At 37.0% G+C, this 25,032-nt stretch overlaps 6 protein-coding genes and 3 long non-coding RNA genes across 9 annotated transcripts; 4 read left to right on the top strand and 5 right to left on the bottom strand.

Annotated features, from left to right (window-relative positions):
• Positions 1 to 11: 11 nt before the first annotated feature.
• Positions 12 to 852, bottom strand: LOC110230271. Its single transcript, XR_002333384.1, has 3 exons — positions 594 to 852; positions 438 to 498; positions 12 to 342 (listed from the first exon to the last, which is right to left on the bottom strand). It is a non-coding gene; the product is annotated as an uncharacterized LOC110230271 (long non-coding RNA).
• A 620-nt stretch (positions 853 to 1,472) lies between these two features.
• Positions 1,473 to 2,369, bottom strand: LOC9320947. Its single transcript, XR_002333385.1, has 4 exons — positions 2,204 to 2,369; positions 2,084 to 2,133; positions 1,885 to 1,986; positions 1,473 to 1,803 (listed from the first exon to the last, which is right to left on the bottom strand). It is a non-coding gene; the product is annotated as an uncharacterized LOC9320947 (long non-coding RNA).
• A 1,385-nt stretch (positions 2,370 to 3,754) lies between these two features.
• LOC9318831 (geranylgeranyl transferase type-2 subunit beta 2) lies at positions 3,755 to 6,016 on the top strand. Its single transcript, XM_021032683.1, has 9 exons — positions 3,755 to 4,219; positions 4,330 to 4,441; positions 4,548 to 4,667; positions 4,769 to 4,835; positions 4,914 to 5,062; positions 5,173 to 5,309; positions 5,386 to 5,484; positions 5,569 to 5,644; positions 5,728 to 6,016. The coding sequence occupies exons 1-9, from the start codon at positions 4,163 to 4,165 to the stop codon at positions 5,820 to 5,822; spliced, it is 912 nt and encodes a 303-aa protein (XP_020888342.1). The 5' UTR covers positions 3,755 to 4,162; the 3' UTR covers positions 5,823 to 6,016.
• LOC9318830 (protein trichome birefringence-like 1) lies at positions 5,909 to 8,275 on the bottom strand. Its single transcript, XM_002882718.2, has 5 exons — positions 7,348 to 8,275; positions 7,054 to 7,246; positions 6,787 to 6,980; positions 6,545 to 6,703; positions 5,909 to 6,468 (listed from the first exon to the last, which is right to left on the bottom strand). Exons 1-5 carry the CDS (start codon positions 8,103 to 8,105, stop codon positions 6,093 to 6,095), a joined length of 1,680 nt encoding a protein of 559 aa, XP_002882764.1. The 5' UTR covers positions 8,106 to 8,275; the 3' UTR covers positions 5,909 to 6,092.
• Positions 8,213 to 25,002, top strand: LOC110230272. The gene is made up of 3 exons (XR_002333386.1): positions 8,213 to 8,226; positions 8,665 to 8,668; positions 24,842 to 25,002. It is a non-coding gene; the product is annotated as an uncharacterized LOC110230272 (long non-coding RNA).
• LOC9320946 (activator of 90 kDa heat shock protein ATPase homolog 1) lies at positions 10,024 to 12,444 on the bottom strand. Its single transcript, XM_021032618.1, has 3 exons — positions 11,387 to 12,444; positions 11,220 to 11,299; positions 10,024 to 10,303 (listed from the first exon to the last, which is right to left on the bottom strand). The coding sequence occupies exons 1-3, from the start codon at positions 12,293 to 12,295 to the stop codon at positions 10,210 to 10,212; spliced, it is 1,083 nt and encodes a 360-aa protein (XP_020888277.1). The 5' UTR covers positions 12,296 to 12,444; the 3' UTR covers positions 10,024 to 10,209.
• LOC9320945 (DNA-3-methyladenine glycosylase) lies at positions 13,553 to 15,301 on the top strand. Its single transcript, XM_002884833.2, has 6 exons — positions 13,553 to 13,986; positions 14,164 to 14,235; positions 14,319 to 14,442; positions 14,597 to 14,667; positions 14,815 to 14,872; positions 14,964 to 15,301. Exons 1-6 carry the CDS (start codon positions 13,717 to 13,719, stop codon positions 15,128 to 15,130), a joined length of 762 nt encoding a protein of 253 aa, XP_002884879.1. The 5' UTR covers positions 13,553 to 13,716; the 3' UTR covers positions 15,131 to 15,301.
• On the top strand, positions 15,338 to 16,094 carry LOC9318829 (calcium load-activated calcium channel). The gene has a single exon (XM_021032657.1). It carries the CDS (start codon positions 15,389 to 15,391, stop codon positions 15,977 to 15,979), a length of 591 nt encoding a protein of 196 aa, XP_020888316.1. The 5' UTR covers positions 15,338 to 15,388; the 3' UTR covers positions 15,980 to 16,094.
• On the bottom strand, positions 16,344 to 24,878 carry LOC9318828 (kinesin-like protein KIN-7K, chloroplastic). The gene is made up of 24 exons (XM_021032552.1): positions 24,768 to 24,878; positions 23,819 to 24,085; positions 23,636 to 23,733; positions 23,284 to 23,373; positions 22,922 to 22,974; positions 22,673 to 22,738; positions 22,543 to 22,596; positions 22,353 to 22,412; positions 21,863 to 21,941; positions 21,472 to 21,539; positions 21,038 to 21,100; positions 20,800 to 20,904; positions 20,233 to 20,337; positions 19,998 to 20,105; positions 19,771 to 19,917; positions 18,954 to 19,136; positions 18,715 to 18,870; positions 18,226 to 18,429; positions 18,008 to 18,148; positions 17,796 to 17,921; positions 17,664 to 17,714; positions 17,389 to 17,436; positions 17,192 to 17,269; positions 16,344 to 17,074 (listed from the first exon to the last, which is right to left on the bottom strand). The coding sequence occupies exons 2-24, from the start codon at positions 24,055 to 24,057 to the stop codon at positions 16,499 to 16,501; spliced, it is 2,898 nt and encodes a 965-aa protein (XP_020888211.1). The 5' UTR covers positions 24,058 to 24,085; positions 24,768 to 24,878; the 3' UTR covers positions 16,344 to 16,498.
• Positions 25,003 to 25,032: the final 30 nt, after the last annotated feature.

Raw genomic sequence — 25,032 nt, 5'->3', positions numbered from 1 at the left:
TGATCATAACCTACAAAATTCAACAAGGGCTCGAATTGATTACTGTTTTCACCGCCAAGATATGACCCTTAAGAGTCTCTGTAGCTGATGATCGTTTAGAGTGATATTCACTATGTGATACAATGAGATAGAATGCAATAGAAACAAAGACACTGATAATTATACCAGCTAGGGATATTATAACCCATTGAAGGAAACTGAACTTGAATCAAGCTAACATAAACAATCTTTTTAAACAAGTGCAATGGTCACAATCTCATTTGAGTGCTTCTTGCTTGTTTGTTTCTACCTTTTGCCGCTCCTTAACAAGTTCCATTTCATCAACTTCAAATAAATGATAAGCTTCATACGAAAAATAAAAAAAAAAATTAACAAGGCTGGTTAATTCGACTCATCGATAAAAAAATTGAGGGAAAAAAATCGCTCTCTCTCCATACCTGTACCATATCCTGCAGCCGCTGATGTAGCTCCCGATAGATATTCTGGGTAACTTGGGCTCTACAAAAAAAGAAAATCAAATAAACCAAAGATTCCGTCACGCTTGCGAATTTTATAGAAATCAGGCGGGATGAAGAAAACGAACAAAAACGTACCATTGCTAATACTGGATGAAGAAAAATTGCGCCTTGAGACTAGAGATCTACCTCCTCCGCGAGTCGCCTGCGCAATGAGGGATCTAAGACTGATAGGCGGCATAATCGTCAATTATATCCGACTATATTGTTTGGCTCTAGCCCAAGTTTATATCTGTGCTGAAGGCTGATTGTATATGGTTGGTTCACCGGTGATATATATCCGACTATATTGTTGGGCTCTAGCCCAAGTTTTTTTTTCTCTGTTTTGTGTATTATTTATCACCGAAATATGTGAACTTGAAATTGATAATGAAAATATCTCTTTATGTACCCCTGGAATCTCCATTTCATGGGAACTGTCTTCTAAAGCTTCTCTGTCTTTCCTAGGCTCTGAGAGTTGTTCCATCAAAGGCGAAAATCTTGATTCTGTGTGCAGATGACTGCCTCCCCAGTCCCCCTTGAGGAGTTGATTCGACCATACTTTGACAGTTTGACTGGTCGCTGGCACTTGAACTGTGATCTCTTTTCTGATATGTACGTATTAATTCATATCAAATTTCATTACTGACATCTATCATAGTATATAGTTCATTTGTATAGCACATTGTGTATAGTTTGGTTTGAGTCTGTATAGCTTGGTTTAGTTGGTTAAGGCATGGTCAAATGTATGTAAACCCCCAATTGCATCTTTTAATGAGAATGATAGTTATTTACTAAATAACATCATATGTGATCGCAAACAGCAAATGAATGTTAGGGAGGAAAGACGCAGTGATGTCGAAAGAGCATGCAAGACAATGGAAAAGCAAATTTCAAGTTTTCAGGGTTGGAGCTGTACATAGAAAAATCATCCCTAACTCCACTACACAAGCATAAATAGGGATGAATACAACAATAACAAATCAAGTTTGCCAGGCTAGAAATAAATAAAATCTTTCGACCAAATCTTCACAACATCAATCACAAGTCACAACCATAGATTATTTAAGCTTCCTTTTTTTTGTTCCCAGCACAGTACCAAACAAAAACTAAACACAAACTTTTATTCTGAATTCATTCATCATTGAAGACACACGCATAGCCAACACAAACTTTTATTCTGAATTCATTCATTGAAGACTCACGGATTAGTTATTGAAAACCGAAAAAGCCAGATCGTGAGCTTTTCTTTTCCTCTCTTCTTCAGCTTTCTCCCACTCTCGACGGCGTTTATTCATCTTCATACAGTCTAAGCATGAAAAACGAAACAATCACGCATTTGTGTATAAAAAATTAATGAAAAATCTCAAAAGAATATACTGAACATTACCCCTAACCAAGTAGGCCCCAAATCCATACACAAAAAGTGAAAAGCCAGCATTAATACCCTTTTGCACAACCGTCATCGAACTTCCTTCGCCTGTCATCGACTCTGCAATTGAAAGAAAAAATCAGAGAACAGACGCGAGTTCATACGGAATCGATCAGATAAGCATACCGTTCTTAGCAAAATAAAAAGATAAGCATACCGTTGACGTTACGGGATGAACAGAAATTGCGGCGAGACCACATCACGGCACTGTAAAATAGCACGTGTTATCAATCGCCAAAAAAGTAGAATCAAAGATCTTCGATTTTGTTTTATTTACCTGCGCAATGACGGATCTAAGACTGATCATCGGCGGCATGATTAGAAGAAATTAGGGTTCGCTCTCTCTTTCCTTTTCTTAAGGTTTTTTATACATACCGGTCATATGGGCCTTCGTTTTTTATTATCTTTACGGCTGCCGAGTTTGGTTTTGTGAAATAAAACACGCACATATTAACGGTAACGCATGTATGGTCTTATTATAGTGTGTATGTGGTAGATATGCTTTGTTCCCGTGCATGCCACGTAATTCGATCTTAAGCCATATGGAACACGAAAGTCTCATTTAAATGGAGTCGATCTAGGGTTTTCCGATATATGAGCATCTTTGGAATTGGATCTCCTCCATTTAATTTTGGTGTGGTCGACACAGCGGGTACAGAATTTAAATCCGGTTACTAATCTTTTTTTCTTCTTCTTAAACGTAGACTTTATTCGTCGTCCTTTAAAAGGGTATCATTTGGAGATTACCTCTTGAAGCTCAATGATGAATAAACATGAAGAAAAATAGAGGATACAAATACAAGTCAATTGAAGCAGAGCTGGAGACCATTGATAACCGTACCGGGTATCATTCCGGTTATTAATCCTGGTCTTCTACGGATGTATAAAACCGGTTTTCCCCATAGCAGATTATTATCCAAACATGCTAGCTTAAGCGTGTATGTATATATATACTCCTGACCTCATATAACTCATGAACAAACCATTTACATTTTCATGCACTTGCAAGTGCCAAGTAGGGATGTTGGCCATATAGCGAAGGAATAACACACTTGGTTCGCATTTTGTAGAGTCCATGTTAGCTCGGTTTGGTTCGGTCATGGTCGCGCATACCAAACTGCCAAAAAAAAAAACAGAATAATGAAGACTTTAATTTGACGGGTCGTGAAAGCTAACAAGGAGAGGGTGCTTTAGACCACTTTGAGGCGGAGATGAAAGAAAAAGAAGAGTGTGCAGATGAGAAGAATCTGCTGAAACTGAAGAACTTGGTGGCATATAACCTTCTCTAGTTTAAAGCTGTAACGATGGAGATTTTGGATCAGAAATAGACGGTCTGGGAGGAGCTGAGGTAGAGGAAGGCGACGACTATATCAAAGCGAGTAGTATTGTGGGACGTATGAATTACAGAGATGAAATATTTATTCGAGGCTTGGCGATGGAAAAAGGTAAATTGCTAATAGTTTTGATCCAACTTTTGGATTAATTTTATTGATGATATGGGTTTTCTGGTTGTGGGATGGATGGATGATTGGATGCTTTCGAATTTTGAATTTGTATGATGGTAATTGCTTGTGTTACCATTTGTCCTTGGTTGCAATAGTAAGGTACTTTTGTGTTATCAAATCCTTTGTGACATTCTAACACTATGTCAGTAAAATTGTTTCTTGTTGTCTTCCGGTTTAATTCGCAAAACTCGATTCTTCTGGTTTGATTAAAACCGGACTGGACATGAAGGATTTGAATCGGTTCAATTAGGAGAACCAGATTGATTTCGGTTTAGTCTGGGTTATTAATAATAACATATTACGGACCGAATCACTTGTTTGACTGTCTTCTTCTTCATCGTATCGCCCAAAAGAATTTATCAGATTTTTCTAGGTTTGTTCGATTATGTGTTACTCTTCTTTCTGCGTTCAATCGTCTTGTTACTAATTTCGTTGTAAAGGTTTGTCTTTTCCGAATCTATTGATCACCACCTACAAAATTCAACAAGGGCTCGAATTGATTACTGTTTTCACCACGAAGATATTGTAAGAGTCTCTGTAGCTGATCGTTTATACTTTATAGTGAATTTATTCACTAGATGGTGATCAACCATTGATGGGTGATTTAAGTGTTAATAATTATACCAGCTAGGGATTTTATAACCCATTGAAGGAAACTAAACTTGAATCAAAGCTAACTTAAAAATTCTTTGGTGTTGTTTCTTCTGTTTGTGCCAAGTTTATTGAATCTGATGGCAGACAAGCTCGTAGCTGACAAGCATGTTCGTTACATTCTGATGGCAGAAAAGGTACTATAAAGCTATATCATCCAATTTTTCCTCATGCTCATTGTCAATGTCATTATAATTACAACTTGAATTTCCCACTTGTTTTTTCGGTTTTCATATCAACTTGCTAGAAAAAAGAGAGTTTTGAGTCTGTTGTGATGGATCACCTGAGAATGAATGGTGCATATTGGGGACTAACCACACTAGATTTACTCGACAAGCTTGGTTCTGTTTCTGCGGTGTGTGTAATATTCATCAATCAAATGCATTTGCGGATTTAATACTTTCAACCTTAATCGTAAGATGTTGCTGCATTTTTAGTTTTTAAAAAGTGATTCTTTCTTGTGAGCAGGTGGCTTTGCCGGTAATACTGGACATGATCCGCATGTTATATATACACTCAGTGCTGTACAAATCTTGGCCCTCTTTGACAAACTAAGCATTCTTGATGTCCAAAAAGTGTCAAGTTGTATCCTTCAAGCATTTAACTTCTTGTCAATGTGAAAAGAAATAAACTCGGTAAATCGCTTGTGGTGGATACAATTATGTTTGTCTAAATGCAAAAACTAGATATTGCTGGGTTACAGAATAAAGATGGATCCTTCTCAGGAGATATGTGGGGCGAAGTAGATACAAGGTATTCTTTCTTCCTAGCTTTTTATTTATTCCGAGTTGTGAGTTTCACTATGTTTATCTGCAAGCTTGTTCAATGTAGGTTTTCGTACATAGCTATATGCTGTCTCTCAATATTAAAATGTCTTGATAAGATCAATGTGAAGAAGGCTGTTGATTACATTGTGAGCTGCAAAAACCTGGATGGTGGTTTCGGGTGCACACCTGGAGCGGAGTCTCATGCAAGACAGAGTATGTTCATGCTAATTTGACTTTTTAACCCTGGGATCATCATTCAATATGTGTCTAGATTGCAGCATCATATGGTAATTAAAGGGCAGTGATTCTTTATGTTGCTGCAGTTTTCTGTTGCGTGGGTGCTCTTGCTATCACCGGGAATCTCCATCATGTTGATAAGGACTTACTTGGATGGTGGTTATGTGAAAGACAAGACTACGAGTCTGGAGGTTTAAATGGACGACCTGAGAAACTCCCTGATGTAAGCGTTAAACTCTTCCAAATCGAAACATGATTCTGATTGTTCTTAGCGTGCTTTTGATAATTCCTGTTATTAGGTTTGCTATTCTTGGTGGGTGTTATCCAGCTTAATCATGATCGACAGAGTTCATTGGATCGAGAAAGGAAAGCTTGTCAAGTTCATCTTGGACTGTCAGGTTTGTTTCCAATATTGTTGCTATTGGTTTTAAAGGTCTCATCTTTTAGAGCCTTCCCTGAGGTTCAAGTGAAACTTTGAATAGGACATGGATAACGGAGGTATCTCAGATAATCCCAAAGATGCTGTTGATATCTTCCACACCTACTTTGGAGTTGCGGGTAACTAAAAATGTCTTTCTTTAGCTTATCTTGTTGATGTGAAGCAAAGAATTATGTGTCAATTTGATACAAAATTGGTGCAGGGCTCTCTCTTCTCGAGTATCCTGGAGTCAAAACAATTGATCCTGCCTACGCTTTGCCTGTCCATGTCATCAACCGGATTCTCTTCACCAAATGATTCTTCATCAGAACTCAGATTTAGGTTAGGCATTGGAGTTAGACACAAATTCTGGTTAGGTCTTTGATTCTAATAGTCTGGTTCAGTTCGGGTTAGGCATATGTTTACTATTACTTGTAGTCACAAAACCATTTACAATCTCAAATCTCTCCCATTAATTGGGTTTACAATCAAGAAAATGAACATGGCACTAATCTGATTCCCATCTACATCAGTGTTTCCTTTCTTTTAACCATTTAAAGTTCTGTATTCATCTATAAGGATGCAGATTCAACTCCTATGATCTTTTAGGGGTTTCCGCCGTCTTCTGCCACCAAGCTGGTCAAGTTTTACGAGTATCTCGGCATAGAGAATTTCGTTCCAAGAATCAGGCACCCCAGGGAGGCACCAGTGGCTACAGTCTTGGTACAACAATGGTGATTTACTTTCTTCTGCGGATAGTTTTTGTTTCCGGTATATCGACGGGTGAGCATCCTTCCTGTAATCAGTTAACCTCGTGATGTTAAGATACGTGACAGGCGTTTTCATTCCACTGAGAACTCTTTCAAGTATCTCCATCTTCAACATGTAAGGAGTTAGGTAAGTCTCGTTCTTGATCGGTTCTGTTTCATCATCGCATGCTCCTCCCGCATTCCATTGCCCGCCGCTGCAATCAAACCAAACCAATTTTACAAAACCAGTTTTTATGACTGGTAAAACTACCACACAGATCTCGATTTCACCTGAAATGTGACGGGGAATAACCACGGAAAAAAACAAGGGATTTCTTTGGATTCACATTCTTATCAACCCATCGACCCCAAGTCGTCAATGCTTTTCGAAAAGCTTCATCCACATCGAGTTTCGGGTGAACATTGCTCCCTTCTTGATAATAATCCTCCCTAATGAAAGCATCCAAATACCAAAAAACAATGAGACAACAATCCCAAATAAGGGATCAGACTAGTTCGAAAAAATCTAATACCCTTTGGAAGTTTTCTCATGAGTCCACCAATGACCGGTATTGAATACAAGAATATCCGCTCCTTTGTACTGCTCCGATGACTTACCGACCAAATCTAACCGCAAAGTCTCCTTCTTCGTCCCGTTATTCTCTGTAACTTCCCATTCTTGAACCAAGAAAGGCAATGCAAAGAACTCCACAGTGCAATTATAATCCTATCGACAGTAAATCATTCGATTAAAACTCGAAGACACACAAAAAGTAATTTGATTACTTAAAGAAACCTACTTTGAAGACAAAGGAGTACTCAGCCTCCCAACGGAATTGATGCCTTCCATGAGCCTCAAAGACTTGACTCTCATCTTTCACTGATCCTTTAAGAATGCAAACCAAAGACTCCCACATGTTTCTATTCAGCGAATCTCCAACAAACACTAGCCTTTTTCCTCTAATCATCTCCAGCAATTTACCTCCATTTAACCTTTTATATATATATATTCATACACACACACTTATCATTTGGACTACATTAGACTTACCAGTCATCACCATGTAAAAAAGTAATCAAGTGTTGTTATTTACCTTGGTAAAGAGCATTTCTTTGGTTTCCATTTCAATTTCTGGAAATCCACGTCAGGTCTTCCGTTAGAGATACAATTAAACTGTTCATCGATCAGATTACACGACCCGGGTTTGTAGAGCGGATACGAATCGTCTTTGACCCAATCTCCCTCGAAAAACTCGCAACTCTTCAGAGACTCGATCACTTTTCTCAGCGACGACTTCCTTCTCTGTTTTCTCATCTGAGAAGCAGAGGAATTGACGGCTAGAACCTCCGACAGAGGTGCTTTCCTTGCTCCATGTTTGTCCAAATCTCGAGCAGTAACATCAGTCTTGTTGTCAGGACACGATATGTTTTCCTTTGCATGATCGGTCTTGAACTGAAAAGTGTTGTCTGTAGCAGTCGGGTCTGTTGTCCCATTTGCGATGGGGGACTCAAAGGTTACGTTTTTAGTAACTGCCGTGAGATTTTCCGGCGCCGGTGTCGGCAATGTGGTGAAATTGGAATCGAGGGTCGACGCTGGAGAGTTAGGTGAATTGGAGACAGTGATATTAGGGAGAATATAGGAAGAAATGGAAGGAGCGATTGCGACTGTGATGGGAGAAGGACTAAAGGCTAAGAAAACAGTCAAGGCAACGAAAGTTACGACGAAAGCGTAGACGAAAGTTGAGGTTTTTCTTGGTTTCACGGCGGAGAAAAAGTTTTTGATTTCGACGGTGACGGAGGAGAAGGCGGAGACGCCGTGAATAGGCATATGCTTAACGGTGTCCGACGCCATTGCGAGGGAGTTTTTGGCGCGTGAGAATCTTTTCTCTGACTCTTGGTTTTGTGTGTTTTTTTTTTTGAGTTCAGAGAGATTAAAAAATGGGTCTTTTAGGATTTGGTGAGAGAGAGAGAGAGTGAAAAAGAAAAAGAAAAAGAGTCTTGTCTCCGTCAACAAATCTCTTTTTCTAGAAACTTGAGAGAGAGATGTGTTTCTTCGGTAAAGTGACATTTGCTTAGGAATTGTCGCTAAGTTGAAGTGTTTCTCTTTATATTTGCCCTTGTCTTTCGAAATAATTACGAGAAATGCCACTGTTTTTGTGACGCGGAATTTGGAATGTTGAGATTTTGGTACATTTGGAATGTTGAGATTTTTTTTTGTTAAAACGTTATTGCGCAGATGAAAACAAAAACAGAAACTATTTTAATTTGCTTATAGATTACTGTTTGGTATCTTTAAGTGACGAATGTATTGTAGAAAGCATATTTGGTGGTTATGTTGGCCTATGAAACAAGAAAACGACTAAATCAGAGAAAATACGAACCAGGTTAATAAAAAGATTAATGGTTTGAAGTCTCGTTAATGATCACAAATCATAATCACCTAATGCCATGTGATGAGAATAGTTGAAATATCGCAGAAGCGCCAATCATGTGAGCCGGATCAGCTTAAAAACCAATCCAACGTCTAGTATTTGAACTTGGATTTTACTCTAATGCTATAAACTTAAGAAAACTAGTTGCTAATTTGCTATACTTTTCATTTACATATTTCAGCAATAGCTTATTTTATCCGATGTTCCTACTCTTCGTCCCACATTTGTCATACTTTATTTATTCGCTTATAAAGATGAAAGTTTCTCAGAAGAACTGATCACCACACCTATTTTTCCAAGGTTTTTGATTATTTGTTATTTTTGCGCACATTTTATTTGTTCTAAACTTCTAATGAGTTATATATAATATAGATAACGATTTATTGTTGTATATAATGTTATATTTTCTGTTAAAGTGTATACAGAGTTATATACAAACACATATAGATTAATTCAATATCTATCACATGAACTACGTGAGATGGTGTTTTAGAACTTTCCACAAAATTTAGATTTACAAACTGCATTAGTGTTCGAGATTTGAATCTTGGATCTGCTGTAACAAAAATTAACTACTTGGTCAACCATATTTAAAACTAAATTTTAATAAATCAGCCGTTTCTTAGATTTAATAATTTGTGTCAAATGCTAGTTTCAATGTCATTTTCAATTGATAATGTTTTCTTGTTACATTTTTATTACATTCGAGTAGGTAAGGTCAACTGCTTAGTGAATCTGTATATACATACATTAATATGGAAATGAGATCTTGTGCTTTTATCTTTTGCCATTTTCATGTATTTTTGTCTGTTTTCTATTTTTCTTGAAACCTTTAAACTACACACGCTTCTACCCGATTTTTTGCCATTCTCATATATTTGTTCTCTTTTCCAGTAACGTAAAAATTCCTAATAGTGCTAGACGAAATCTAAAAACACATGAACTATATAGAGCTAACGTACGCAATCCCGTCACATGGGATACATAAAGCATTAGGTTTACGCAAGTAATAGACTATTGATCTAGCTATATTGTGAATTTGAATCTATACATGGTGATTGATATTGTGTTGCTGCATGCGCAATAATTGCGAAGTTTCCCATTTAATTGCTGAAAAGCTGAAAGCGAAATGATCTCTCTCTCTCTTTTGCAGTAGAGATAGTTTGATCACTCACATGCCATTCCTTGACGATGTGTCCATTAATTGTCAACAAAGCATTTATCTACAATGTGACACATTTTCCGACCTCATATGTTCAACATAACATAAGTTTTCTAAATCATAATCATTCTTAAGTGATTTGTGTATGTGTCATCGACAAAAAAAGATCAAGGAAATATAACCAACGGATGCTGATCACATTGATTAGGGCCTATGGCCTAAAGAAAGAGAGTATATAAGTTCAAGGGGAATGCATTAACTAAAAGTGAAAAACTTTAAAATCATACATTTTGCATTGTTAATTGGTCCCTCTTGTTCGAATTGAAATCATAATCAACTTATTTGATAATCAAAATCATAAATCATATTCCAAATCCGAAAACTGCACGGATCCTATGGAATATAAGATCTCTCCATCCTCTCTCAGTGTTTTCCACCACAGTCGCATTCCCATATCTGCATCAACCATTGGAAAAACATCAGATAACATTAGTTACATCAATATCCTCACAATTATATTAGCAACAGAAAATCACTCACTCGTCTTAAGACAGAGGACATATACCAAAAAAATCGCAAGCAACCATAAAGTTAACACAACTCTCTAAGATATTTGCTTCACATAAGGAGGAAATCAGATGGAATATAGACAAACTTATTCACACACTAAGGAATAAGTTATCAAGTGTTTACAAGGAACAAAGAAGAGTTCAATCATCAGGACAGCCTAAGAGTGAGTTTAGCAGTAAAGATTAACATAGATAGTAGATCAAAGAGATGTGGGTCATTGGGAATCAGGAGTGATCTATCATATACCAACCATTACAGTAAACCAAAACTCCAAAAGAATTCATTTGCTCACTAAACATGTCACTCATCACTTCTTTCCACTTTAAGAATGAAAAAACTCTTAGGAGTTCAAACTTCTTTTCTTGGTTTACCAGAAACCAAAGTTCTAATTCAGAATCACAAGCAAGTCACTAGAGGGGAAGACTAGAAGAGTCCATCAACGCCATACAGCCAGTTAAACCAGTGTCAAGGATAAGCAGAGATAGTAGAGTTAATAAATAAAAGTAGAGTAGGTCATTGGGAAATTTAAATAGCTAAAGGTGGTTAGGGAGAGTTGAGCAAATAGACCCCTTGGTACATCGATAGGAAGGTTCTATTTAAAACCAAGCTATATAAAGTCCAAATTCCAGAAGAATTCATTGCATTTAACCAAACACAAAACATAGTCACTCAATAAGTGTCAAGAGTTAAATACTTAAAAGCTCCTATTTTTTTTTGTTTCCTAATTCCAAAGTTCAGATTCAGAATCAAGAGCAACTCATTATAGGGAAGACTAGAAAACAATCTCTTAAGTAAAACTAACCTGTCCTCTTCAGGAACGTCAGTGTGAGTAAGATTGACAATGGTGACTCCTGGTTGAGGCTCCTCGAAAACGATCTTCACCTGAAATGTCAAAGCAAAAGCCAATATATCAACCACAATCAAATCGAAATCAGGGTATTATGTTTAAGCAACAATCACTAGACTAACCGTTGAATCAAGACCATCAGGCCAGCTCCCAAATCTCCACTTCTGAACAATCAATTTGCCTTCTTCAAGCTCAAGATTCATTCCAGTAACAGACCCATCAAAGACACTAATCGGACCATTCACATCTTTACTAATCTTAGCATTGCTCTGCGTAAAACCTTTCCAACGATTCTCATCCATTAAAATCTCATACAAATCCTTAGCTCTGCAATTAAACTTCTCAGTCATAGTAATTGTCTTAAACCCTTCCTTAGTCTTCGCCTTCTTCTTCTCCTTCACTACCTTAGTCTCCACCGCAGCAGCAGATACCACAGGGGCACCACCAGACTTCTCCACCGCCACCGGAGCTGATCCAGCCGCTACAGATTTCGGCGCAACCTTCTTCGATTCCAATTCATCCCTACACGGACCTCCTTTCGCCATAGCCTCCACATAAACCCTAACCTTCTCCAGAATAATCGATTTCCCCTTCTTCACCATCGCCTCCTTCAAAGTCCTCCCAATCGGTCCCTCATCCTTCACCGAAAACCTAATCTCGGGATCTTCATCAGCATTCTCATCGGAGATATAAGGCATATCCACCAATCCATCAGCTTTCAACAGCGTCTTCCCATCGGAATCTTTGGCCTCACCTTCCCAAGATAAAGAGACATTAAGCTCGTAACCAGGGATAATCTTCCCCTTCCTTACATTCACATAAGCCTCGCCTTCGACTTTCTCGATCTTATTGACCTTGATGAATAGATTACCTTCGCCGGAGAGGATAACAACGCCGGAGAATTGTTTGGTGAAGAAGTTGCGAGACCATTCAAGGCAATTGGTTTCGGACCAGTGCCAGTTATGGACGTTGGTGCCGTCAGGTCTGTCTTCTACGATCCATCTCTTGTCACCTTCGCCGAACTTTGCCATGGTTGTTGGATTAGGGAAGCTAAGCTATACGGATTGAGATTTTCAGCTACTGAGAGAGCAAAGAGAAGTTAGATTTCGCTGAGATTTGGGGAACCTAGATTAATGAATTAGGCTAACGAAGCCTCTAGAAACAGTTTTTTTTCTTTTTTAATTTATTCAATTGAGAAAAATGGAAAAATATGTTTTATTAACAAAATTAATTTTGAAACGCTTTATCAGAAGTGTCTTTTTTTTTTTTTGATCAAAATATCAGAAGTGTCTAGAATGTAGGAAAATTGCTTCTAGGGCTTCTTTTTGGCGAATTCTTTTTCCGATTTTACATTTTAGTTTTTTTTATAATTAATTTTAATTGAAATTCTGTTTTTACCAGATTTCAAGATTCAAAACTATAAAATTACAACGTAAAAAATAATAAGATTTGTAAGCTTAGATTTTTACTTTCAAATATATTAAAACTTGCTAACAAAATATATTTGAAAGATTTACTAACAAAAATTCCTTTTAATTGATATTTGCGTTTTATCTTGCGTCTTGACGTTGTTAATTCGTAGATTTATTCAGTAATCAAGAAAAAAGAGATAAAGTTTTTATCAAATATTCTTTTTTTTTTTTTAAACAACGTGATATTGGGCCAAACAAAACTAATATAACCCACGTAAAAACTTAGACCTAATACAACTATTATTTTTTTGCTCTCAATGACACAATGCAATTATGAATATCTAATTGAACCAAATAAATTGTTAATCTCATATAAACAAAAATACAAATCTAATGCAGCTAAATATATTTGATATACAATATAATATTCTCTCCTTCTTTATTATCAAGTCATGTTTTTCAACCAAGTTACGATTAAACAACATTTAATTCCTACAATAAAATAACCCAATATAATATAGAATATAGATTTAAAATTTATCATATACTATTATTTAATTCTACAAACAAAATATACAACCATAATCAAATGAAATATATAACATTATATCCAAATAGTAATAAAAATAAAATATTATGATATATTCCCTTTTATACTATACTATTATACTATATTATTTCTTATTTTTTCGAACAAAATATATAATTTAATTCATAAAAAATATTAAATCTCGTGCTATACAGCACGGGTACGATCTAGTATTAAGCTAAATGCCAACTATATTCCCTAGTAAATCTCTTCATTGCAACAATATGACATTGGTGCCAAATAAAATAACCATGAGTCTTGGTGTTAAAGAAAAATTAACAAGGATGACCTTCTTGTTTTTTTTTTGGAACAAGCATGAGTTTTATGACTATGACAAAGTTGGCACGACCACCTTTGGCATCATAAACCATCACCCGCCAAATATAACAAAGAAAAAGGTCAACGTCGCATACTTTTTGATAAGTCAAATCTTTTTGCTTCGGGTTCGACAATGAAAACGCCGGCTCGTCGATCGAAGCGGATTGATCAGGAATCGGAGATCAATGTTACAACCCGAGTAGTCCTACGGACACGAAAGACCAACTGTTCCAAGACTCGAGCGGCTCGGGTCAGACCCGATTACCCACTGACCCGCTCCACCTCCGAGTCCGAGATGAAGTTAATGCCTCTGGAGTTCTTTCAAATCGACGCGCTTGATCTTGCGCCACGTTTGCTTGGCAAGTTCCTAAGGAGAGACAATGTTGTGCTGCGAATTACAGAGGTCAGACACTTTTCTTTTTTGTTTCCTGAGAAAGGGTTTTACTTTGGGATTGTGTAATACTCTGATTAGATCGTTGGTGCTTAATTAAGCTAATACACACCATTTCTGATATTGGTGCTTCTTGAAATACTACCGATTGTAATTTGCAGCTCTCTAAACTTGTTCCTCCTTTGGTAGGTAGAAGCTTATAGACCAAATGATTCAGCTTGCCATGGACGATTTGGTGTTACCCCACGGACCGCACCAGTGGTGAGTTTCTTCTTTTTCCTTGTTAGCATTTTTAGTTACATACAAATTGGTGTCTTTCTCTGAAATGTGGTTTATTTTTTAAGTTTGGACCAGGAGGACATGCTTATGTTTATCTATGTTATGGTCTCCATATGATGCTCAATATTGTTGCTGATAAGGAAGGAGTTGGAGCTGCTGTTTTGATACGGTCTTGTTCTCCTGTTTCCGGTAAGTAATCTGTTCACATCGGCACCAAAACTCTGCTCATTTCACTCTCTCTTGTTTGAGGCTCAAAGTTGTATGGGTTGTTGGCCTATCGCAAATGTTGAATTTTCATATCTTTTGCATGTTTCTATTTATTTATACATCAATGGCATTGCAGAAATGGAGACTATACAGGAGCGTCGTGGCCTGAAAACCGACAAACCTGTTCTTCTAAATGGACCAGGAAAGGTTAGAGATTCGCAATGCAGATATTGCATTTCATATGTTCTTCAATAGATAAGAAAAAAGTTGAAAGTGTCTCCGATGATTAGATCTCAAATTAAAATTTGAGTCGGTCCTCGTGCATTATAAGCTTTTTATCTGTGCCACTCGCAGGTTGGTCAAGCGCTAGGACTCTCAACAGAGTGGTCTCATCATCCACTTTATTCTCCTGGTTAGTAGTTCACAGACCAAACTAGTTAACGAAGTAAGACTCTATCTTTTCAAGAGTGTTTAAGCTTTGTACTAAAAATATATGGACACAGGAGGACTGGAGCTTCTTGATGGAGGAGAATATGTGGAGAAAGTAATGGTTGGCCCTCGCGTTGGAATAGATTACGCATTGCCTGAACATGTCAATGCCTTGTGGAGATTTGCTATTGCAGACACTCCATGGATAAGTACTCCTAAGAACACTCTTAAGCCTCTCTAACTTCAACTCAAAACTTCTTTTTTCCTCTTCTTTGTAAATAGACATCTGCATGTAATATTAACTCTTTGTGTGTATAAACTATTTTGCCAAAGATTGTGATTTGGGTTTTTGTTGATAAAAGAAAAAAACAATTGGGGCAATTTTGGAAATTAGAGAAGTATTTTTATGCTCCCCGAAAATGTATTTATTTATTCTTTGGCTCTCTTTTGACTTTCTAAATTCCTAATCACAGAAGTCATCTGCAAGTTTTGAGCAACAATGGCGACTACGATACCGCTCTTCGCTTCTTTCAAATACGCTGATAGCTTAACCGTCGTCGGAATCTCCATCTGCACAGCGTTGGTCTGTGAAGCCATCTCATGGATCTTAATCTACCGTACCAGCTCCTACAAATCCTTGAAATACTCCATTGACAAGGCCGCGAAGAAACTCGAGACGATGAAGACAGAGAATCCTTCTTCGAAGCTATCCATAAAGAAATCAAAGACAAAGAAGATCGATCGCGTTGAAACCAGCTTAAAGGAATCGAGCCGAGATCTGTCACTCTTCAAGTTCAAATCCGGCGCCGTTGTGGCTCTGGTTCTCTTCGTCGTCTTCGGATTACTCAATTCACTCTTCGAAGGTAAAGTAGTCGCGAAGCTTCCGTTCCATCCGATAACGATAGTGAAGAAGATGAGTCACAGGGGATTGAAAGGCGATGATCCGACGGATTGCTCCATGGCATTTCTTTATCTGCTGTGTTCAATTAGTATCAGAACCAATCTACAGAAATTTCTAGGGTTTTCTCCGCCGCGAGGAGCTGCTGGTGCTGGTGGTTTGTTCCCCATGCCTGATCCTAAGACCAACTGAATCAAAATCAGTATGATCATCACTCCTTTTGATTTTTTTTTTTGTTTCTGTTGAAATTTTTGAACAATCTGATGGTTTTTTCATAATAAGAAACACTTGAGAAATTATTATCATCCCGATTTTATTATGAAAAAAGTACCTAGTATGTATAGTAAATCAAATGTCATGAGAGAAAATGCCAATGAGTTGATCCTCCCCAATCACTGTACTGTATTACGTACTAGGCATCATCTGTTGAGGTTTCGGGAAAAATCTGATTATTTTTCATAATAACAAACAGTTTCACGTTTTGAAATCATCTGATGATTTTGGATTCTGATTCGATCTAAGCAAGTTAAATTTAAAGAGACATAATAGTTCTCTCTTCACTGAATCTTTCTTTACAAAATTATCAACAAAGTTATAAAAGAAAGTTCCAATAACCGAAGAAATCGAGACTTACAAGCAAAATACCAAACACAAACTCTCTGGAACCACTGCACAAAGATATCCTACTTATGTTGTATTTTTATCCCAATCTCAAAATGATCCTTCCGTTTGTTCCGTTTGTCGTGTCTCTGATATAGAATCAGAGATTTCAGAATCAGCTCCTTGAGATCTTCTCAACTTAGAAACAAGAACCCACATATTAGCTAGCTCATTCTCCAGATATGCTTCTCTCTGTTTCGTTTCTTCTAATATCCTTTCAAGCTCAGCTTCTCTTTGATCTTTTTCAACAAGTGCAGCTTCATACGATAGCTCACGTTCCTTACTCAACCTCACTTCTCTCTTCAGCTCCATTGAGGGGCTGTCATGTTCTTGCCTCTTTGCAAGACTCTCTCTTCTTCCATTGTTCCTTACATTTGTTGTTGTTCCTGTCTTATTTCGTTGTGAGACCGGGCTCTTTTGTGTTGCCAGCTCAGCTGCTAGTCTCTCGTTTTGATACATAAGCTTTGCAACTTCTTCGGATAATGCCTTAAGCTCAACTGCAGCTGCCGATGCAAGACCTTTTGCATATGAACTCTCTTCTGCGAGTTTCCTGTTTCTGAGTTCTAATTGCTCCTTTGATTCACTTAGTTCCTTGGCTTTTTGTTTCAGCTCTTCAATCTTAGTTCCCTTTCATGTCAGAACGTAAATACAGTTTGTTTAAGCATCATGTGGCTTATAAGACGAAGATCGGTGAAAAGCATGGTTTTTGCAAACAACAATTTTACAAAATGTATAAAGAGAGACCTGTGCTAGTTCCAGGGCATCGGAGAGCTGCTGCTTTAGATTTGCAACTTCTTCTTGCAACACTTCACATTCACATGTCTGCAGAAAATATACTTCATCGGTTGTTGAATTCTTTTAAACATTATAAGCCTAGTCTCAAAGCTTTTCCAGAGACAAATGAAATTGGGGATATAGTCGATGTCAAAAGTTTTACTAACCTTTTGATTGAGTGTTTCCTGAATGATGCGATTATCTGCAGCTTTAACCTGTAAACACGATGAAGAATAAGAAAACCGCGTAGCTTCATTGTTAGTATAGTTTGGCGTTTTGAAGACTGGTATTATATAATATACACAGAAGCAACTTTATTCAGGTATGAGGAGAGATTATATTGAGCTAAAAGGAATAATATTATCCAGGCAATAGCAAATCATCTCTAAGTCCTGCAGCAATAGAGGAAGAAAAATTGCATAAACATAAACAATTCGATCACCTCGAGTTTAAAAGATTTCTCATTAAGTTGATCCCTCAGCTCAGCAACTGCCTGAAGATAAAGAGAAATCACTTGAGAAATGAATGGCAGACAAAAACACGTCATGCATAATACTTGACAATTGGAACCTACCTGCATGATATCAGATTTATCCAATGCCTCATGAGATGTCATAACAAAATCCAATATTTGTTTCTCCAACGTAGCAATCTGGTCATTCTTTGCTTTGATGTCGTCATTGAGTACTTTAATTTCCCCCTAAGTAACAACGAGAACCGAGAAGGTCAATATTTTACTAGAGTAAAACAACTAGATAGATATCATGAACAGGGTGATTATGTTACTTTAATCTCCTCATTTTGAGGGGACTTTGTAGCTTCATCTGACAACCGTTTTAAAGAACTTAATTGCAGTGCCGCCTCTTCAGATAAAATCTTTTTCTGTTCCCTCAAGAGATCCAACTCATCGCTCATTTTATTGCTAGTCTGGGAACAAGTGCAAAAAAGTATTGTAAAACAGAGAGCAGGAACTGGATTTGATAATGAAAATATCTCTTATGTACCTCTGGAATCTCCATTTCATGGGAAATGTCTTCTAAAGCTTCTCTGTCTTCCCTAGGCTCTGAGAGTTGTTCCATCAAAGGCGAGCCTTCTGAAAGTCTTGATTCTGTGTGCAGATGACTGCCTCCCCCTTGAGGAGTTGATGGTGTGCTGTTAGATTTGACCACACTTGACTGGTCGCTGGCACTTGAACTGTGATCTCTTTTCTGATAGGAAAAAGTACGCATGGATTAAAAAAGGGAGACAAGAGAGGCACCAACAAATCAAAGAAGAACTGCATCTAAGAGGACATAAGCCCGTACGATTAGGACTCTTTACTTCCCATTAGCATTATTCTTTGAAGTTGATTTGAGTTCCAGAAATCTATAGTGAGTGCATGAAACATTTACGACAGTACAAACCTATAGCTGCTAGATGCAGTTTTGAAATGAACAAGAATAGCCCACAACATAATTTTCAATGCTATATAAAAAAATCAATCATTTGTATACCTTAGGCTTTAACCAATTTAACAACCCGTGCTTCCGGGTCTTTTTTTCTTCTCTATACGCATTATCTTTAATCTCATGATTTCCCTCCACAGAAACATACAGGTCAAGTTGCTCATCGTCCATCATGTCCCGCCTCTTGTATGGTAGGTAAGCAAGCTGAACATACATCATCAACCAAGATTAGCCAAAGAAAACATGGAAGAATTTGTATATTATCCAGCTTAAATCAGTGGTTCTACCTCTTCTTCCCCAAATGAATGTCTCCTCCGAGGATTAAAACGATGAGGTAATCGAGATGCTTGGGGATTTTTAGTCGACACCAAAATTAATTTCGTCAATCGTTGGATTCGACTCAAGAGAGCTGCTTTAGCTTCTTCCTCTTCTTCGAGTCTGGATTGCAGCTTGACTTGACCATCTTCTAGCTTTTATCATCACGTTATATCGCCAAAAAAACGACAAAACCAGGTTACTTCAGATTCTCTCAAATGCTTGATTGTAAACCAAAAGGCAATGACATAAAACGTCCTCACACTTGTCTAATCGAATATAAATAAAATGGACGGAAACAGTGGTAGTATTGAAAAGTGTCGCATTTTGCGTCCAGAATGACCTCTATCTGCCATTTTCTGACAAATTGTTCTCAGAAAACATCAGTGCCGAACAAAACTTTTAATATTTCTCTAATGAAAAGAGAATAGCTAGTAGTTTTGTTCATAGTTTACCAAAAGAAGTAAAAAACATATTTTAAATCTTGACCTAAATATGCTAATCATGTTACAATATTTTAAGGTGAGGAATATTACAAGCTATTGAGTATCAACTGTATAAATTCGTATTAAATTTCATCACTGATATCCTATGTGGTCGCAAATAGCAAATGCATGTTAGGGAGGAAAGAAGAGCATGCAAGACAAAAGAAAAGCTTCATAACTCATAAGATTGCAGCTCTACACAGAAAACCATCCCTAACTCCACTACACAAGCCTAAATAGGGAAGAATAAAACAATACGAATCAATTTTGCCAGGCTTAGAAAAGTCAAGTATTTCGAGCATACCTTCTGCTTCAGGAGAACAATATCATCTGCACCAATATCCTTCAATTGAGGAACTGGTACAATTTCCTGTTTAAGCTGTTCCAACTCTTCCTTCAGTTGACGAATCTCATGTTGGTACTTCTTGATTAATGATTTCTCATCAATTATCTACAGTTTTATAGTGTTAGAAACCAAGAAAGGCATTCAGTACAAAAGATAAGAGCTGAAAGAAGATATGCGTGGAAAACCTTGTTTTGTTCAGCTTGAATCTCAATATGCTTTGCACGATGAGCAAATTTCAATGTGTTGTGTGTTTCTTCTGAACTGCTTGATGCAGGAGTGACTGTACAAATGAGCTACCATATCCAGAGAGAAAAACTAATCAGTAAAGTATACTACTATCAAGATATGTGCTAATAATCACGTTGTGCATTTTATACTTATTGTAGCACGAGGATTGGGAACAGCTTAAACAAGACTTACAGATACTCGGTCATGACCACTCAATGAGGATTGAAGGATCCTTGTTAACTTAGAGTCTCTGTATGGTACATGTGAAGCCCTCACATCCGTAAGCTTTGATATCACCTATAATTTTACAACAGAACTAACAAAATTCAGCCCAGAGGAGAATACTTAAAACATGACCAGATAGGCAAAAACCAAGATAAAAACAAGACTAGACAACTGTTTAATTGTAAGGTTTGGACAAGAACAGATTGGAGATAAGAGTAGCAAGCAAAATCATGCAAATGCGGAAAGGTGATTCTACAGATGAACAGGCTAAGTACTAAAAGTCTAAACTGTAAAAGACCTCAAGTTATGTATGTAAGTATATGTTTGATCTGCAAGTCTCAAAATATAGAGGGGTAGAAAGTGTGCTTAATATTTATACAACATAAAAAAAAAATCCTATTATCAGACCTTCTTTTAAAGAAAATGTCAAAGAAGTCCTTGGATTTTAACTGAACCACAAAACCTATTGTTAACTAAGTGAAAACTGTTTCCACCAAAAAAACTAAGTGAAAACTGTGGTAGGAAAAAACTTACAGTCCCTAACGTCAACAAACTTTTATTTATATATGATCCTTCTTTGCGTCTTACACCACTAGTTTCAACCTTTGAACTCTCGGAACCTGCCAGATCAACGAGGTTCTGCAGATATGAGAGAAATTATGGGTAGTTAATATCAGATGTTCACCTTTTTAACTGTCAGAAGATGCAACTAATAAACATATTAAAAGGATTGATCATAACCAGTAAATCCCTGGATACAAGATGAACCTACCAGTTGTGAGAGGTGTACCGCTTCACCTTTACTCTTGTCGCCTAAGGGACTACTTTCTATCGTCTGCATCCAAATTAGTTGATCATCTTTCAGAAACAGTACAGCTATATGAGTTAATGTGACTAAACAACTAGGATTAAAATAAAGGAGAACAGTAATTCCTTGAACAGAAGAAAACATTTGGAAGAAGAACATAATACACAACTTGTGCTGAAAAAAAAAGTATAGTTCTTCAGTATTCCATTTTAAAGCACTAAGACGATTGTAGGAATAAAAGAACTACTGACTTTTACCTTTTAACCTAATAGTAATACAAAAGAAACTTAGATTTTGTGTGCATCCATCCATATCACAAATGTAATCACGTGATGAAATGATATAGCAACTGCACAAAGATACCAGTTTTTAATATTTCAAAGAGAATATTAACATACCAACGTAAATATTGTATGGCTCCGGCTGCTGAGCAAATTAAAATTTGTAGATCCAACATGTCGTTGCTCTGTCATGAGGACAAGATCTCTATCAATATGCGTTAAATGATAAACAAACGATGACGAGATTTAACTATAACGTGTCAAGGTTTAAGAATGAAAGGGATTTACTGGAAAAAAGAAAGAGAGAATTACTCTATCATAATAAAGAAAAACAAAAACACACTTTTCAACGATAAGTATAGCCTCAAGCAGGTAGAGGAGTACACTTTCTGATAAATAATTTTTTAATAAATATACAACGACTGCAACAGTCTTTTCTGGAGTTGTATGGTTGTCAAGTAAATAAACCTATTCTTTGAAAAAAAGGGAAAGTGGAAGCACCACATACCTTCTCCAGCTGCGATAAGAGAAAGCGCATGAGCAGGGGATAAAACAACTTCTTCTTTAATCCCTTCGACAAAGGTTCCCTAGAGTCAATAACAAAGATGAGTTCAATTGAATAACTTGGAGAAAGACACTTGTAGCAATAAAAGTCATGACAAGTTCATTATAAAATACTTAGTTCAAATGATTATTAAAAGGATCAACTAAGGGTGCTTGAATAAGCAATGTGACCCAGAACATCGCAATGAAACGAAGGGCCACATATAACATTGTCATAGCAGAGTCCCCATAGAGATCAATTTCACAAGATAAATGGAACCAGTATTTTTTTCAGGCGGCTTAAAATGGTTTCCTAATAAATAAAAATATGATGCGAAGGTTTTGGGATTCTATGACCACTGTAATCACAACAAAGATATTACAAGTCAGTGAGAGCAGCACTACGCATGTTTCCAACAGAAAAGAAACAAAGAGAACCTGAAGCTGAAACACACCTGCTTGTCTTCTCTGATCCTCAAATTTTGTCCTGCTGGATTCAACAAATCATTGACAACCTGAAATAAGGTGAACCTTAAGGATAGTAACCTAAGGAAAATTAAAAGCAGCGTATTCTTATCACTCCACTACTGTTGAAATTGACTATAGACAACGGAGCAGAGAAGAAAAGTAGGTAAATAATAGCACCTCATTATATATTTCCATGTAGGAAATACGCAGAAGAAATTCTCGATTAGGAGTCTGTAAGAAAATAAATATGTGAGGTCGCTAGTACTTGGGCCAAGGAATATGAAAAAAACAATATCCTAACAAGTACCTCTTGGATGATGCTGAAAGCATCTTTCACTGCTAGTGGTATAATACCAGGAGATCTCTGGTCACCCTGACATATGGACCAAAAACATCAACCAAATCTATCAGCTCAGTAATCTAGTCAGAGGCGAAAGATATAAATATGAGACTTATTAATGACACATTGAACTACATTGTAGGAAGATATACCAAAAATACTTTCTTTTATGTAACAAGCTGAAGAATAATAAGTATCCAGATGAAGGGATCTTACATGCATTGTGTGTGTCTTTCCACTGCTTGTCACTCCATATGCAAAAATCGTCCCTGTAGTTGGATTAACATTCAATGTCACCATATTAAAATCAAGTGGTAAGCACATTGAAGTCAAATTAGTCTGAAGATTTTAACATTCATTAGTTCAGCTACGTCAAAAATCTCACTCATGAGTATCTTTTCATGATTCTTTTGAATTAGGATAAGCCTTGTTGATATAGCTTAAATGATCAATATCGCAGAACTAAGTTTTTCAACATAAGAATATGGAAAATTGCATGCTCTTCCATAAATGAGTCAAATTAGAAATTGAATTCTTAATACAAACTAGATTGGCCATTAAAACTGTTCGATTCATACCATTTACCCCCTCCATAGCCCCATTAACAACATGGTGTGCAGCAATATCATAGACATTGCGTGTTGTGGTTGTAGGTCCAAAGACTCGGTCTGCAAAAAGGAGAATAAATCATTAACTGACAGAAAGACCATTTCAAGAAAACATCATGCAAGATCCAAACATCAACTGAGGAAGAGTATCCAATTAAATCACGTTCTTCAATCTTTAAGACATCACAAGAAGTTGAAATGTATACCACATAAGAATAATACTATAATCCTTAGTTTGTTATTCTTGAGTGATGTAATGCCCACATGCAATATTTACGATGATTAGGAAACCAATTGCACTAATCAAAATGTTAAGACTAACCATAGGCATAAGCTATTGTCGGATTATGCTCATTTCGCACGATTGTTTCCCCATCTGCATACCATGCAACCTCCTCCCCTTGGCGAATTTCCCTTGGACTACGTCAAGGATAAGGTATGTCAAATACACAGAACAAACATCAACCTAATTTTTGCAAGCCTATGTAAGCATATCACCAGGAACCTGAGTGGGCGAAAGCGAACTGTCACTGTGACGTTTTCTTTAGACCGCTGAGCACTTTGTGGTAAGGAATCTGGTGAGAAAAACTGCTGCTTGCTTTGAGCAGATGAAGAAGCAGGGGAGCTATGGCCATCGATAGATGTCTCTTGATAAAGCTTCGAAGACGAGGTTGTCGAAGATGCAGTAGAATCAGCACCCTTTAACCCTGCTTTTCTCGACTTTGATCCTTGTCTAGATGCCATCACAAGTCGTAGTCAAAACTCCAAAACACTGAATAGAGACACGAAAAAAAACAATCAATAAACAGTGATAAACCCTCAAGTTTAACACCTCCATACTCGGGAAGAGTGTCCAACAACAAAAATTGCGTCACTTATTCATGAACGGAGCTCCAAACTCAAATTTAGGGGATTAGATTTCTCAAGCAGTGTCCAACAATGAGTGTTCCAAACATGTCAAGAAATGACTTGCTGAGAGATGAAGGAAATGACCAAACTCACTAATCCAACTAATTATAGAAAGTTTTGTTTCGTCAGCTCTAACAACACTAAAAACCATGAAAAAGTAAGCAGTTTGCATTAAGGTTGTCTCTAGCTTTCCATGAAATTAAAATTGCCTAAAAGTGAATTCGACCAATAAACACTAAAGTTAAAAGCCTAAACTTACGCAGTAGGACCCTCGCTTTTTCTCACAGTTCATGCCGAAGCCACACACAAAAAAAAAAAAAAAGTTGCAATTAAAAAAATTGGGGCAAAAAGCGATGAAAACAGCTAAAGAATGAGCGATGACGTAAATGAAACCAGAGAATCATAATCGCAGAGAAGCTACAACAATAACACGAAATCGTCAATTCAAAAAACCCCAATCATCGCTACTATGTAAGAGCACCGGATTTCTCGGAAACCTAACGGCATTTTAGAAACTTCTATAAGAAGACAGAGAAAAAGAGTACCTCAAGTGAATCAAAGAAGCATCGCAGCTCAAAATCCGAAATCGTATTGAAAAGGTAAGAGAAGAGATAAAGAGAGAGAGAGAATCAATCAGATTGTTCGTGGATAGCGATTGTAGTTAAAGAGAGTTTTAAATCGAAAGTCGCAATTTTCAATTCAATTGTGTGGGTTTGGTTTTCTCGTAAACAAAAACACCATCATAAAAAGGTACAGCTGAGAGAGAAAGGTAGACGAGTATACTTACATACTTACGTTTTCTGTACGTAT

The sequence above is a fragment of the Arabidopsis lyrata genome (genome assembly GCF_000004255.2).
Source record: "Arabidopsis lyrata subsp. lyrata unplaced genomic scaffold ARALYscaffold_3, whole genome shotgun sequence".
Taxonomy (NCBI): domain Eukaryota; kingdom Viridiplantae; phylum Streptophyta; class Magnoliopsida; order Brassicales; family Brassicaceae; genus Arabidopsis; species Arabidopsis lyrata.
The sequence above is the reverse complement of the archived record's forward strand: the minus strand, read 5'-3'. Positions and strand labels throughout refer to the sequence as shown.